The sequence below is a fragment of the Poecilia formosa genome, unplaced genomic scaffold (genome assembly GCF_000485575.1).
Source record: "Poecilia formosa unplaced genomic scaffold, Poecilia_formosa-5.1.2 Scaffold69, whole genome shotgun sequence".
NCBI classification, from domain to species: domain Eukaryota; kingdom Metazoa; phylum Chordata; class Actinopteri; order Cyprinodontiformes; family Poeciliidae; genus Poecilia; species Poecilia formosa.
In genome coordinates this window covers 2,491,162-2,503,446 of record NW_006800008.1, presented here as the reverse complement: position 1 = coordinate 2,503,446, position 12,285 = coordinate 2,491,162, and the positions used below count along the sequence as shown (strand labels likewise).

Below are 12,285 nucleotides of genomic sequence, written 5' to 3'. Positions count from 1 at the left end.
TGTTTTTCTGTTCTATTTTTTATCTTGTTATTTTGGTTGAAAGTAGTGTATTTATGTAATTATTTACCTCCTTTATTATTTATATTAATAAATATAATAATTTAGCTTTGATTTAATGTTTAAAATCTGAAAACTTTATTTTCTGCTTCGGGGTAGGAGTAGGAAGGAAAATATTTGTACTTTTCTTTCCTAAAATCGTAATAAATAAAGTAGTGGCAACGCTCCAAAACCTACTGTGGTGGCAACAGTGCATTTTATTTTAAGTTGTATTTAAAACTCATACAAAGATGAATGAGAATCACCACAATGGTGAATAGCTTAGGGTTTTACTTTGAAGCACAACTTCCTGTCACAAGCTGGTTAATTTGTTGGAGCTTTTCCTCATCACGTTGTTAAACCTTTTAAATCCTCAGGCTGACGCCACCGTTGTGATAACAAGCATTATCTTGACTGACAGCAGGAGGAGCACAACAGAGCAGCTGAGTTGATTTTAACCCTGAAGGAACTGGGATGGACACACTGAAATATGTCAATTTTCTTCCCAGCTAACAACGCAGCATAGTATGTCACTCAATTAAATCCCATTGTTGTTGTGGAAAATTGAAAAGAAAATAAATTAAGTAAGATTCATGACGTAATCATGTAAAATGTAGTTCTCTTTTGTCAATTTCAGGTATTCCTTTAAAACAATATTAGCATTATATTTTAGTAACACAAATCGTCTCACGTAGAAGCAAACAAAACTTAAATAATTTGAAAAGTATTGTGTTGCTTTTCCAATTTTTCCCCCCTCTATTCCATTATTTTTAGGGTTTATGAAGCAACAAAGCACTTTTTAAATCTCTGCGCGTCAATTTGCAAATGAACTGATATTCGAAAACATATCGGTAGGTGGCAGCAGCGCACATGCACAGCCAGAAATAGCAGTCGATTCACTAACGAGGAAGTTAAGAATCAAAACAGTTAGGGTCTTTGACAGTTTTTCTCGGAGATGGAACTCATGGATTTTAGAAGAAAAATAAATGTAAATGTCTGAAATACTGTATAATACACCGCGAATATTTTACGGTCTGGATACACTTTTTGAGGAATACCGGCGAATGCTAAACTGAGGAAAAGGCAGTTGTTGCTGTTTTACTTCTTAGCCGGTTAGCTTTCCCGTTAGCTGGTTAGCTTTCCAGGCTCGGGAGCAGCTCCATGGGGAACTATGGGATGAACATGACCATATATAGACAGGACACGGAGCTGCCCCACCGGTGAACTGTAATCTCATCCTGGAGGCTGACAAACAGCAGGGGGTAAACATGTCAGCGGACCAGGTTATAGCCATCGTGGTGGACGACAGGACCTACGAGGTGAATAAAAAGAAGCTGATCGAGAAAAGCGACTACTTCCGAGCGCTCTACAGCTCCGGGATGAGGGAGTCCACAGAGGACTCGGTCCAGCTGCAAGGGCTCAGCGTGCCGGGCCTGGAGCTGGTCCTGGAGTTCATCAACACCTCCAAAGTTCAGGTGGTCAATGAGACCCTGGAGGATCTGATCGAGACTGCCTCCTTCCTGCAGGTCACCTCCATCCTGAAGCTGCTCAGCTCAGAGATCCGGCCGGAAAACTGTGTGGAGCTGTACAGCCTCTCTGAAGTGTACGGAATCCACGATCTGAGGACCGCCTGCCTCAAGTACATGAGCTGCCACTACCACCCCATGCTGCGGCGCCCGGAGTTCGGCAGCCTGCCCCCGGCTGTGAGGGACCAGCTCCGGGAGATGCGCATGAAGGGCACCGCCACGCTGGTGGTCATCGGAGACTTCACCTGTCTGTCCCTGGATGTGCCGGATCAGGACGAGCCCTGGTCCATGCTCAGGTACGGGGAGGTGGAGCAGCGCTGGAAGCCGCTGGCCAACAACCTGCCGCAAGACATGATCAACGTCAGAGGCTACGGCTCCGCAGTCCTGGATAACTACCTGTTCATAGCGGGCGGCTACCGGATGACGAGCCAGGAGATTTCTGCAGTGCATTGCTACAACCCCTGCAGGAACGAATGGAACCAGGTGGCTCCTCTCAACCAGAAGAGGTAGGCCTGTCACAGTTAAATGAGCAATAAATCACTTAATCGCATGATAAATAAAAATTAGCTCAATGTTCTCCATTTCCATTGTTTCATGACTTCTGATCCAGGTCTAACTTCAAGCTGCTGGCTGTCCAGGGGAAGCTGTACGCTGTGGGAGGTCAGTGTCTGGGTACAGTGGAGTGTTACGGCCCTGAGCAGGACTGGTGGACCTGTGTGTCCTCCATGCCTGACCCTCTGGCTGAGTTCTCAGCCTGCGAGTGTCAGGGAATGATCTACGTCATGGGTGGATACACCGCAAGAGGTTGGTACCCAAAGAAATACTTAATAATTTGATGCTGATGTGTTAAAATATCTGGTCATGTCATGGACCATGTCAGCTTTTTTCTCATTAAAACAACTGTTTTCTTTGAGTTTTAAGATGTTTTTCCTGGTTAAATTTGATCTTTTTTTCTGCTAATATTATGACTAAACAAGAAGTCGTGTAATGTTTTGTCATACAATTCAGAGAAGAGATTAAATATTTACTGTCATTTTGTCTTTGCACTGCAAAAACAAAATTTTACTAAGTATTTTTTTGTCTAGTTTCTAGTGCAGATAAATTCGTACACTTGAAATATGACTAAGCTAACTTATAAGTAACTTTTCAGCAAAATATAAGATATAAAAGCTTATTTTAAGTCAATAATTCCTTTATATTGATGAAAAAGTGCTAGTTGCACAGGCAGATTATTTAACTTATAAAAATACATTTTTCCCACGTTCTAAGCGAAATAATCTGCCAGTGGAACTAGTAATTTTTCATCAGCATTTAAGAATTATTGACTTATATGTTGCTGAAAAGTTACTTCTCATTTAGTTGTGTCATTTCAAGTGAACTAAGACAGTTGCTCTAGAAAATAGACCAGAATTACTTGGTAAAATTTTGTGGTTTTGCAGTGTAGAAAAGAAAGCAAGCAGAAAAAAATAAAAATCAGATCTGGTATGAAAATAATCACTGGTTTTATTTGTAAGTCGTATCTCCCAGCCCTACCTGCTTGTTTCAGATGCGGCGTTTTTCCCTCCTGACAGACAGAAACACCAACGTCCTTCGCTACTGCCCCACCTCCGACTCCTGGTCGGTGTTCCAGACGTGTCCGGTCCACATCCGGAAGCAGCAGATGCTCTCGGTGGAGGACACCATCTACCTGGTGGGCGGCTACACCCACCAACTGGAGGCGGGGCGGCGGCAGCGGCGGCCCAGCCAGACGGAGGACGTCCTGTCGGTTCAGTCGTACAACGTGTCGACGGGGGAGTGGATCCAGCTGAAGGAGAACACGTCCAAGTCGGGTTTGAACCTCACCTGCACGCTGCACAACGACGGCGTCTACATCATGAGCCGCGACATCGGGCTCCCCACCAGCCTGGACCACCGCGTCTTCCTCAAATACAACATATTCTCTGACGCCTGGGAGGCCTTCAGGCGCTTCCCGGCTCTGGGTCAGAACATGCTGCTGTGTTCGCTTTACCTCCCCAACTCGCTATGACCAGCGGCCCGCTGGGACCAGAGGAACCTCCAAACGAAGCTCACTGCAGTGGAGAGAACATTTAAGAGAAATCGGACCAAACTCAGAAATCCGAATGCTTCTCCAGTCAGTGAACGCACCATAAGATGTCACTTTCATCAGCCAAACATTCGATTATTCATTTCAGTCCTTTGCTGCTTGGCATCTCTGCAGTTTTGTGAAAAAAAAATTCACTCAAAGTAACATTTTTCCCTCAGTAAATTACCGCAACCTTATAGCGGTTAGCCTGATGCCTTTAGGGACTGGAAAAGAGCAGATCTTTGAGTTTCTGACCAGACTGAAATCGCCTAACCTCTGCAGGTACAAACTTATTATCTCCATAATTCAACAAACCACTAAAACTGAAAATGAGCGTAAATAAAGCTTGTTTACAGATACAAAACAAGGATCTGAATTGAACTGAGGTTTACAGTTATTAACACTAACCACCAGTAAATGTTTAAAATGTAATTGTCTTAAAATATTAAAGTCTGGTTTCACATCAGAGACTCTTAACACACACAGTGTGACGTCACCTCTGATCTTAATGTAAATAATTAGTGAGCACTTGAGGCTAAAAGGAGATATTTTAAATAAAATCCTGATGTTTACACTCCAAATATGGCATTTTGCTACATGTTTTTATTTCCTCCCCCAAACTTTAAAGCTGCATTTCTTATGTTTCTGTTCACACCTAATCAGGGACAGAGCTGCGGTTTATGCCGACACTTTAACAAGAACGGGGGGTCCTTGAACGCGTCGGGAAACAAAGCGCCTTGTTCAGTCTTATTTCTCCTGAGATAAACTAAATAAACGTCCCAGATGTGCCTTCTGCAACCGCAGTGAAACCATTAAGGAAAAAAAACACAAAATGCAAGACTCTGTTACAGCGCCAGCATCTGACCAAAAACTGCTGTTTTTATTTTCTGTTTTTGTTACAGTGGATGTTTCCTGAGCAGTGACATGAACCTCTGATCGTCCTGTGTAATAAGTGCAGTATTTATGGAGATTGGATTTTTGTTTTTTGTTGCAGAATAAAGCTTCTGGGTTTGATCTCTGTTTTCTTCACTTGTTTATAAAGCAAAAGCTGCAGATTTTGTAATATTCTTTAGTTTTTCTTACCATTTGGAGAGGATGTTTAAGATTTCCTCTGCAACTGCAGGTTGGTTCCTGTTACCAAAAGAAAAACATGTTAATATTTAATTTGAATTATCCTTAGAAAAGGTTAAGTAAACCAAACAGCTGTTAAGACTGATTTACAGACATTTCAATTAAGTTTAAATAATCCATATGTAAAAATCCCACTTTAATAATTAGTTTCCTAGATTAAATTTTGGGCTTTTATAATTGATTTGCTTCTTTTTTTGAATGCAGTACAAAAACACAAAGTCTTACCAACTATTTTTTTACTAATTTCCAGTGAAAATATCTTAGTACACTTGAAATAAGACAAAACTAACTTAAAACTAACTTTTCAGCAAGAGATAGCTCGTTTAAAGCCAATAATTCCCTAAAATTGATGAAAAAGTTCTAGTTTCATTGGCAGATTATTTCACTTATTATAATGTCCTGTTATAAGTGAAATAATCTGCCAATTTAACTGGTATTTTTTAAGTAATCAGTTAAAACAAGCCCCTACTTCTAAATGGAAAGCTACTTCTTAGTTTTGTCTTTTTAAGTGGAGTAAGATATTTGCACGAGAAACTAGATGAAAAATACTTGGTAAGATTTTATGTTTTTGCAGTGTTTGCTCATATTTCCTCACTCATCAAACACTTCAAACCTTGTGAACTTATTTACTGCTCATTTAATTTTGATTCAAACTAAAATTTAAATCTCTACATTATTCTAAATATGAGGGTTTATGTAATTTAGTAGGAAAAATCAGACTTACATATGCAACCAGCAGGGGGCAGCACTTGCTTTTAAATATCTCCCCACCTTTAAATGCGCGCTGTATTTTCACCTTCACAAGGACTCCGTAAAAAAACAAAAACAAAAAAAACATCTGTATCCTAAAGATGAAACGTTTCACATGCGTGTTTGTGCTGAACAGAGTTATGTTGTTGTTTTTCATTAAATCCGCAGCATCTTCAGCGTGTCATCGTCTAGAGGTCACGGACAAAGATTGGATGGGATATTTATAGAGTGAATGGACGGGAGAAATTGGATTCTGGTTTTAGCTGTGGCACTCAGAGGGGGGGACAGAGGAAATCAATATCTGCCAGATTGATCCTCAATGTGAGGTCAGATCCAGCTGCAAAAGCACCGCAGGAGGCATGATTTTATTTTATTTTTTAATGCATGAAAAGCTGTCTTTTTTTTCAGTAAAGTCAGGGAAGATGTGCTCCGAATGGTGAGCAAACGGAGAAATCCAAGGACGGCAGCGATGAGGGGAGGGTAGAAAAGACGCGCACAGACTTATTAGTCCCACCTTCTTCTTCTTCTCCTTCTCAGTCAGAGGGAGCAGATCTCAGAGGAAGATGCAGCTCTACATCCGAGGAGCGCTCAGGAAAAGTACATGAGAGGAGACAGGAGCAGGATTTGACCAGACAGAGGAATATCTGGTTGTTTATTCTGCAAAACCAGGGGACGATAAAGCAGACCGGAAACCGTGACATCCAGCCCGTCTGCTGCACAGACAGCTGCCTAGTTTGAGAGCATGAGTGAGGCGAAGAAAGGAGAGCTGGCCATCCGGGACAAAGCCATCCTGCATCAGCAGAGGCGCCTAAAACAGGCCACCCAGTTCACACACAAGGACTCGGCTGACCTGCTGCCCCTGGACGGACTCAAGAGACTCGGAACCTCCAAAGACCTGGTGAGTCCAGCGCCCAGCAGCAGAGAGGATGGAGAGGCGGAGAAGGTTTTCTCCTCAAGTTCACACCACTGGTGCTGATTAAATGCACTTTCGTTCAAATACCACCTCTAGCAGGAGTTTACGACTACGTATTAGGGCCATTATAAATAAAAAAGTAACTAACTAGTATGTATAATTCTGCCCCCCCCAAAAAAACACCTCAGATTTTCTGAGTTTGAAAAGCCAAATTTGTAAAACAATGAAAAAGTAAAATAAAATAAATAAATTAATTAATTAATTAATTAAACTCAACAAGAAACTATATTATATATATATATATTTTTTTTACTTTTGAAGCTCCGAAAATTCCCAAGTTTTTTTTCTAGAAAATTTTGAGATTAATCTAAAAATTTCTGAGTTTGGAGTACATAGGGAAAAGGAGTCTCACAAATATTTGACTTTTGAAGCTCAGAAAATTCCCACGTTTTTTTTCTAGAAAATTTTGAGATTAATCTCAAAATTTCTGAGTTTGGAGTACATAGGGAAAAGGAGACATACATTTATTTCTTCAAAAAAAAAACAAAAAAAAACCCTCAAATTTTGAGCTTGAACATTTCCAAGTTTGCTTAGAAAAAAAAGCTGAAATTTTAGGTTAAATTCAGAACTTTCTGAAAGGAACTTGGAATTTTTCTGAGCTTCAAAATTTAAAAATAATTCTGGCAAATTTTAGGTTTTTTCAAACTCAAATTTCCTGTTTTTTTCTATAATATGTCAGAGATTAATCTCAAAATTTCTGAGTTTGTAGAAAACAGGAGGGAAATTCCAGCAAAATAACCCCATCAGAAATATTCTAGAAAAAAAAAATCTGATTTCGAAAAGTCTAAAACTTAAATTTTGAGATCAATCTCAGAAATCTTTGAGTTTCATAAGGCTAAAATATAATAGAAAAAAGGCTTTGAAATTTTTTTTGATTAATCTCAGAAACCCTACCATTTCAAAATTTCTGACTTTTGTTTCCTTGTGTTTTCTAGAAAATCTCAAAATTAGATTAAAGGAAAAAAAAAAAAGGGAAATTTCTGGCAAAGTACTCTGAAATTTTGAACTTTACCTCAAATTCTCTAGAAAAAATGTTTTTTTGTTGCAGCCCTACTATAATCAGATTTATTGCTATTTTAAACAGAGTAGTGTGAACGTGTATACAGAATCTCCTTGGCGCTGATTGGCCAAGAACGGAGATACGGACGACCATGAATGTTAGCTTGTGCGGCATTGCTAACATAGGTGTTTTTTTGTTTTGTTTTTTGTTTGTTTTTTGCTAACATAGTTCCCACTCTGTGTATCAATGACTATTCACGTATATTTGTTGCTTGAACTACTAATGCAGGCACCTATGACTGCTTTTAGAGGGCTCTCAAGTATTTGCGTGTTCTTTTCTAACACTTGTATCGGTAACTAACTGTCGTGACAGTTGCTAGGGAGTTGTTATGACAACAACAAACAAGCCACATTCTCTGTATCTAAGGGCCGATCCCAAAAGCGGTGACTTTGTTGATATGTATGTCTCTGGCACTTCAGTCAGAAGTGTCATATTTTATTTTTGTTGGCCGAGGTTCATTTCTGCTTTCCGCTGCGCTTGCTCACCAAGATGGCGCCGGTCACTTCCGGTTCAGACTTGCAGGCCAGTACAACCTTAAGATGTTCAGAAATCATCAGTAATCTGACGCAATACAGGGGAAAGAGCAAAACAAAACTACTGTAAGGTTTCGATGCTAAATTTGGAGCCGTTTTATTGTATCTCTGCTTTGTTTGTTCATGCTTGTATGCTTATTTTGAGGGTAAAGGGGGTTTGGCAGCATTTCATTAGAAAAGTTGGTAAACTTCATGTTTTGGACGGTTTCCTGTGGTCGTTGGAAGTGAAAATATTTATTTATCTTTTTCTAACGTGAAGGAGTCACTTATTCATTAGCTTTTCTATGCCCGCTGTTTTGCATTTGTGTTTTATTTTAAAATGTAACATTTTCTGAGCAATCTCCGAGTTACCCATCATTTCTTTATCCACCAACGCTTTGAACACTTTAAGAAAAAGATGAAGAATGTTTGCAGAATTGGGATTGTCAGCGCTGGTCACAGTTCACTGCGCGTCTCACACATTTTATAGAATGAAACCCGGCCCTGCATACAAAATCCTGACTTCCTTTTCCTAAGCCTCTGAAGTCAAGCGGTTCTTAAACTCTGGAGGAAACTTTCTGTAATAATCCCCACAATTTATTGCTCCTCTAACAGAGTTCTGGTTTAATGGCTGCGGCCCAGATTCCCCTGAGCTTTTTCAACAAGTTCCAATATGTTGCTCTGGTGTGGGGAAACTGGAAATGTCGCTCTCATGTCTGCCACATTTCAACAGAGAAATTAGCTGCAAAAAAAAAAAAAGCTCAACCCTCATTCTCATCTTCTGTAATCGGGTTTCGTTTCTCAATCAGTTTAATTATAAATATATTTACATTTCTTCCTCTTAATTTGCAGTGTTTTGGTTATAGACAAAGTTCCTGAGCCAGTCTGTGTTTAGCTAATAATATTTTTAGTTAATTCACTCTAATTACTGAATAAAATGACTCAAAAACAACAAATTTAGTGACTCCAAACTATCAAAAGACCCAGACATGACACAACAAAATTACCAAAACTGCACAGCAACAAGACAAAGAGACAACTTAAAATGAGTTTAAAGAAGAAAAAATAAATAAATAGCAAAAAAGAGAGAGAAAGAAAGGATCACGTGTAATTCCAACAAGACACAAAATGACTCAGAATTGACTAATCTCGTCAAAAAATAACTACAGACATGCCTGCAAGGACACAAGAACTTGTCAAGGTACAGAAAACACAAAATTATTTAAAAAATGACTTCCTCAAAGCTCCATTTGAGCAGGAACTGATAACAGAGCAAAATGTCTCAAGACTGAAGGCTCCTATTAGTACCAGAACAACAAGAACCCATGAAAAACACTTTAAAATAACCCAAACAAAACAATAAATTAAACTATCATATAAATATTATATGTGCATAATATAAATTTTTTCTACATTGCAAAACACAAAAAAGAAAATATTGAACCAGAAACTTAGAGTTTAAGAATATTTTTCTTTTTCTCATTAAGTTGTGAAATTCCAAACTTAACCTTTAGTAACTTTTACAGCACTGTTTGTTTATACATTGATGTTAAAAATGAATTTGTGTGATTTTTGTCAAATGTTTCAGATCAAACTAATTTTAAGTATCAGAAAATAAAACCTGAGTAAATACAAAAATATATATTCTTAAAAGATGATCTAATTTATTTATGAGGAATAAATGAACAAAAACATCTTTGAAGACTTTTAGGAAAATATTCTGTGGACAAATGAGAACTTTTTGTGATTTTACATCTGAAATAAAGCTAACAGCATTTCAGAAAAGCATGGTGATGGCAGTATGATGCTCTGGGCTTACTCTTCTGCTTCAACATGTTGGATTATGCAGCAGTAGAAAGATTTTCACTTCTGAGTGGCACCAAACAGCAAAAGTTTTTTTTTTCTAGAAAATATCTGAGATTAATTTCAAATTTTCAGATTTTTTTCCTTTTTTTTTGCAAAATTTGGACTTTTGGAGCTCAGAAATTTCCATGTTCTAGAAATTTCTTAGATTTTTTTTCTCTCAAACAGAAATGTATTGTTTTTTCTAGAATTTCTGAGATTAATCTTACAATATGAGTTTTTTGGCAGGAATGTACTCCTGTTTCTTTTCTGTCTAAAATGCACCGTCATAGATTGCTGTCAGAATAAAATGTGAGAAACGTGTTTCTCGGATCCCAGGTGATGGTAAACATTTGAAACTTCCTCCACAGCCTGATAAACTCTCTCCTCTCACCTGCAGATGATCATAATCAGTCGTTCTTGTTTCCACACCTGATCCAGGTGTTGCTGCAGAAAGGGGCGCAGAAGATTCATATCGGGACAAATGGCATGCAGCTGTCTCTGTGTTCACAAACAAATGAATAAGAGCGTTTTCAAAAATGTTTTTATTTTTTTCATTTTCACAGAACCTCCAGCTGCAAATAAAAGCCGTTTACTTTGCTCTGCACTGGGAGATAAAAAAAACCTAAAAGACTGCAAAATGCAAATCCAGGAGCTCATTATCGTTTTATGAAGCTAAGACAATTTACCTTTTTGCTTTCTTATCTCTCTATGCTCACAAAGTGCCATCTAGTACAGCTGCAGGCTCATTTAAATACAAGGTAAAAACGGCAATCAGATTTAGTCTAAACTCTGTTAAATCCAAAGAGTTTACTGTAAAAGTCGTCATTGTGGAGGAAACATAAAATTTTATTATTATAAAAACTCAAAACAAATTTCTCAGTGGATTAGGGCCAACAATCCCTGAATGATGCAAATGGAGCCGAGGCAGATGGACACTTCCTGTAATTTTTTTTAACAAAATTTCCACGGCAAGCTTAAATGTAAAATGTACAACAATTTCTTTCCTTTTTGCTTTTATTTTTATTTCATAGAAAGTCACGCCACAAACATCCAGCAACATTTTAAGCAGGGAAAGTTTGAAAATGTTTTATTTTTGTTGCTGGAAATGAACTAAAACATTTTATAAAACCAACAAAGTAGATAATAATTGGCCAAACATTAAGACAAATGTTGGTTTCATTCAAATTTAACTTACTTAATGTATAGTTGTGAAGCCAAAGGAGAAAGAATGAATTCACAATAATCACTTTTTCTCTTTGCAAAAATAATAATTTTGGCCCCTGAGAACTTTCAACTTTGGGTTTTTGACCCCCAAAAATTTACTCCACAGCAGTATAGAAAATAAAATCCTGCAGATATTTCAAAATACTGGAAGAAATGTGTTTCCAGAGGATGATGGATCAGATTATTCAGGTTTTGCTTCTTTGCCTGGTTTTCTAGATGGATCAGCAAAAGCAAATGAGGTGGATCAGCTTAACAACTGATCATCCAGAACATGTTAGTGTAGAACATTGTCTTTATTGAGGGAAAATCAAGCCGTTAGCACGTCCAGACAGTCAAACAGTAGCTGTCTTAAGTTAGAGGCCTCCTCAGCCTTGCTGCAATACTGACTGCTACCAGAGATCAGCAGATTTTTGAATGACATGAAGTATTGAGCCTTGGCTTTGTGGTGAAACATGATCTAAAACGTATTCTTAGTTCACAGTAAAGAGAAATGAGAGGAAGAGTTAAATGATAAATAAATCCCATTTTTCTCTCGACTGTAATTCTGCCTGTAAAAATCACTGAAAAGCATCGCTTCCATCTGCGCTGGAGCGGCTTTCGTTCGTCTCATCTGTACAGCATAAAACATGGAGGTTACACAATAATCTGGGTCGTTCTGGGCTCAGGTGTTGAACAGATTTTTCAACCCAACAGACAAACTCGTATCCTCAGAAATCCTTGCAGCGTGTTGCATGAACAAGGCCGAATACTCTGCTCCTCCTCCCTGAATCCTTTTCTTTTCTTCCCCTCCACTGCGCTCGGGTTACAGAATTGGGTTTTGCCCTTTCAGAGCTGCTGCTGCCCCGACTTTGCAGCAGAGCATGGCTGTGGTGATGCTGAGAATGAGAGCACCTCAGGCGAAAGAGCAGCAAAACAAACCCAGCCTTACATAAGAGCTGAGCTGCAAGCAGGAACAAAATTCAGGCGACAGCAAAAAGATCTAATGTATGAATTAAAGCAGTAGACATTTTCAAAGTCTAATATTGTCTTTCCTTTGAGTTAATGTTTATTTTTTTATTGTCTCATATTGCAGAAATTGTTTTAATTCAAACAGTAAGTAACAGTAAGTAACAGTTGAATTACATATTTGATGAAACCATCGCCAA

At 38.5% G+C, this 12,285-nt stretch overlaps 2 protein-coding genes and 1 long non-coding RNA gene across 5 annotated transcripts in view; 2 read left to right on the top strand and 1 right to left on the bottom strand.

The window, feature by feature from the left end:
• The first annotated feature begins 806 nt into the window (after positions 1-806).
• klhl42 (kelch-like family, member 42) lies at positions 807-4,659 on the top strand. 3 transcript variants are annotated; one of them, XM_016673054.1, is made up of 4 exons: positions 814-1,355; positions 1,563-2,068; positions 2,173-2,366; positions 3,134-4,659. In XM_016673054.1, the coding sequence occupies exons 1-4, from the start codon at positions 1,305-1,307 to the stop codon at positions 3,586-3,588; spliced, it is 1,206 nt and encodes a 401-aa protein (XP_016528540.1). In that variant the 5' UTR covers positions 814-1,304; the 3' UTR covers positions 3,589-4,659. The 3 variants fall into 3 exon arrangements, with proteins under 3 accessions (XP_016528538.1, XP_016528540.1, XP_007555399.1); XM_016673052.1 differs by having other exon boundaries at positions 807-2,068; positions 3,109-4,659; XM_007555337.2 differs by having other exon boundaries at positions 814-2,068.
• Positions 4,660-5,560: 901 nt separating this feature from the next.
• Positions 5,561-12,285, top strand: part of LOC103140266 (nuclear receptor-interacting protein 2-like) — a 31,090-nt gene continuing 24,365 nt past the window's right edge. Inside the window, exon 1 of the mRNA XM_007555336.2 lies at positions 5,561-6,424. Coding sequence (XP_007555398.1) covers positions 6,269-6,424 — 156 coding nt within the window. The 5' untranslated portion in view covers positions 5,561-6,268. The remainder of the gene's footprint in view (positions 6,425-12,285) is intronic.
• LOC107836606 (uncharacterized) overlaps positions 7,712-12,285 on the bottom strand; it is a 28,444-nt gene continuing 23,870 nt past the window's right edge. Inside the window, exons 2-3 of the long non-coding RNA XR_001662551.1 lie at positions 10,308-10,360; positions 7,712-9,369 (exon numbers count right to left, since the gene is read on the bottom strand). This is a non-coding gene — a long non-coding RNA (uncharacterized LOC107836606). The remainder of the gene's footprint in view (positions 9,370-10,307; positions 10,361-12,285) is intronic.

Coding starts and splice junctions, on each gene's coding strand:
- klhl42 (XM_007555337.2), top strand. CDS start 1,305: ATGTCAGCGGACCAGGTTATAGCCATCGTGGTGGACGACAGGACCTAC. Junction 2,069..2,172: donor GCTCCTCTCAACCAGAAGAG/GTAGGCCTGTCA, acceptor CTTCTGATCCAG/GTCTAACTTCAAGCTGCTGG. Junction 2,367..3,133: donor GGGTGGATACACCGCAAGAG/GTTGGTACCCAA, acceptor CCCTCCTGACAG/ACAGAAACACCAACGTCCTT.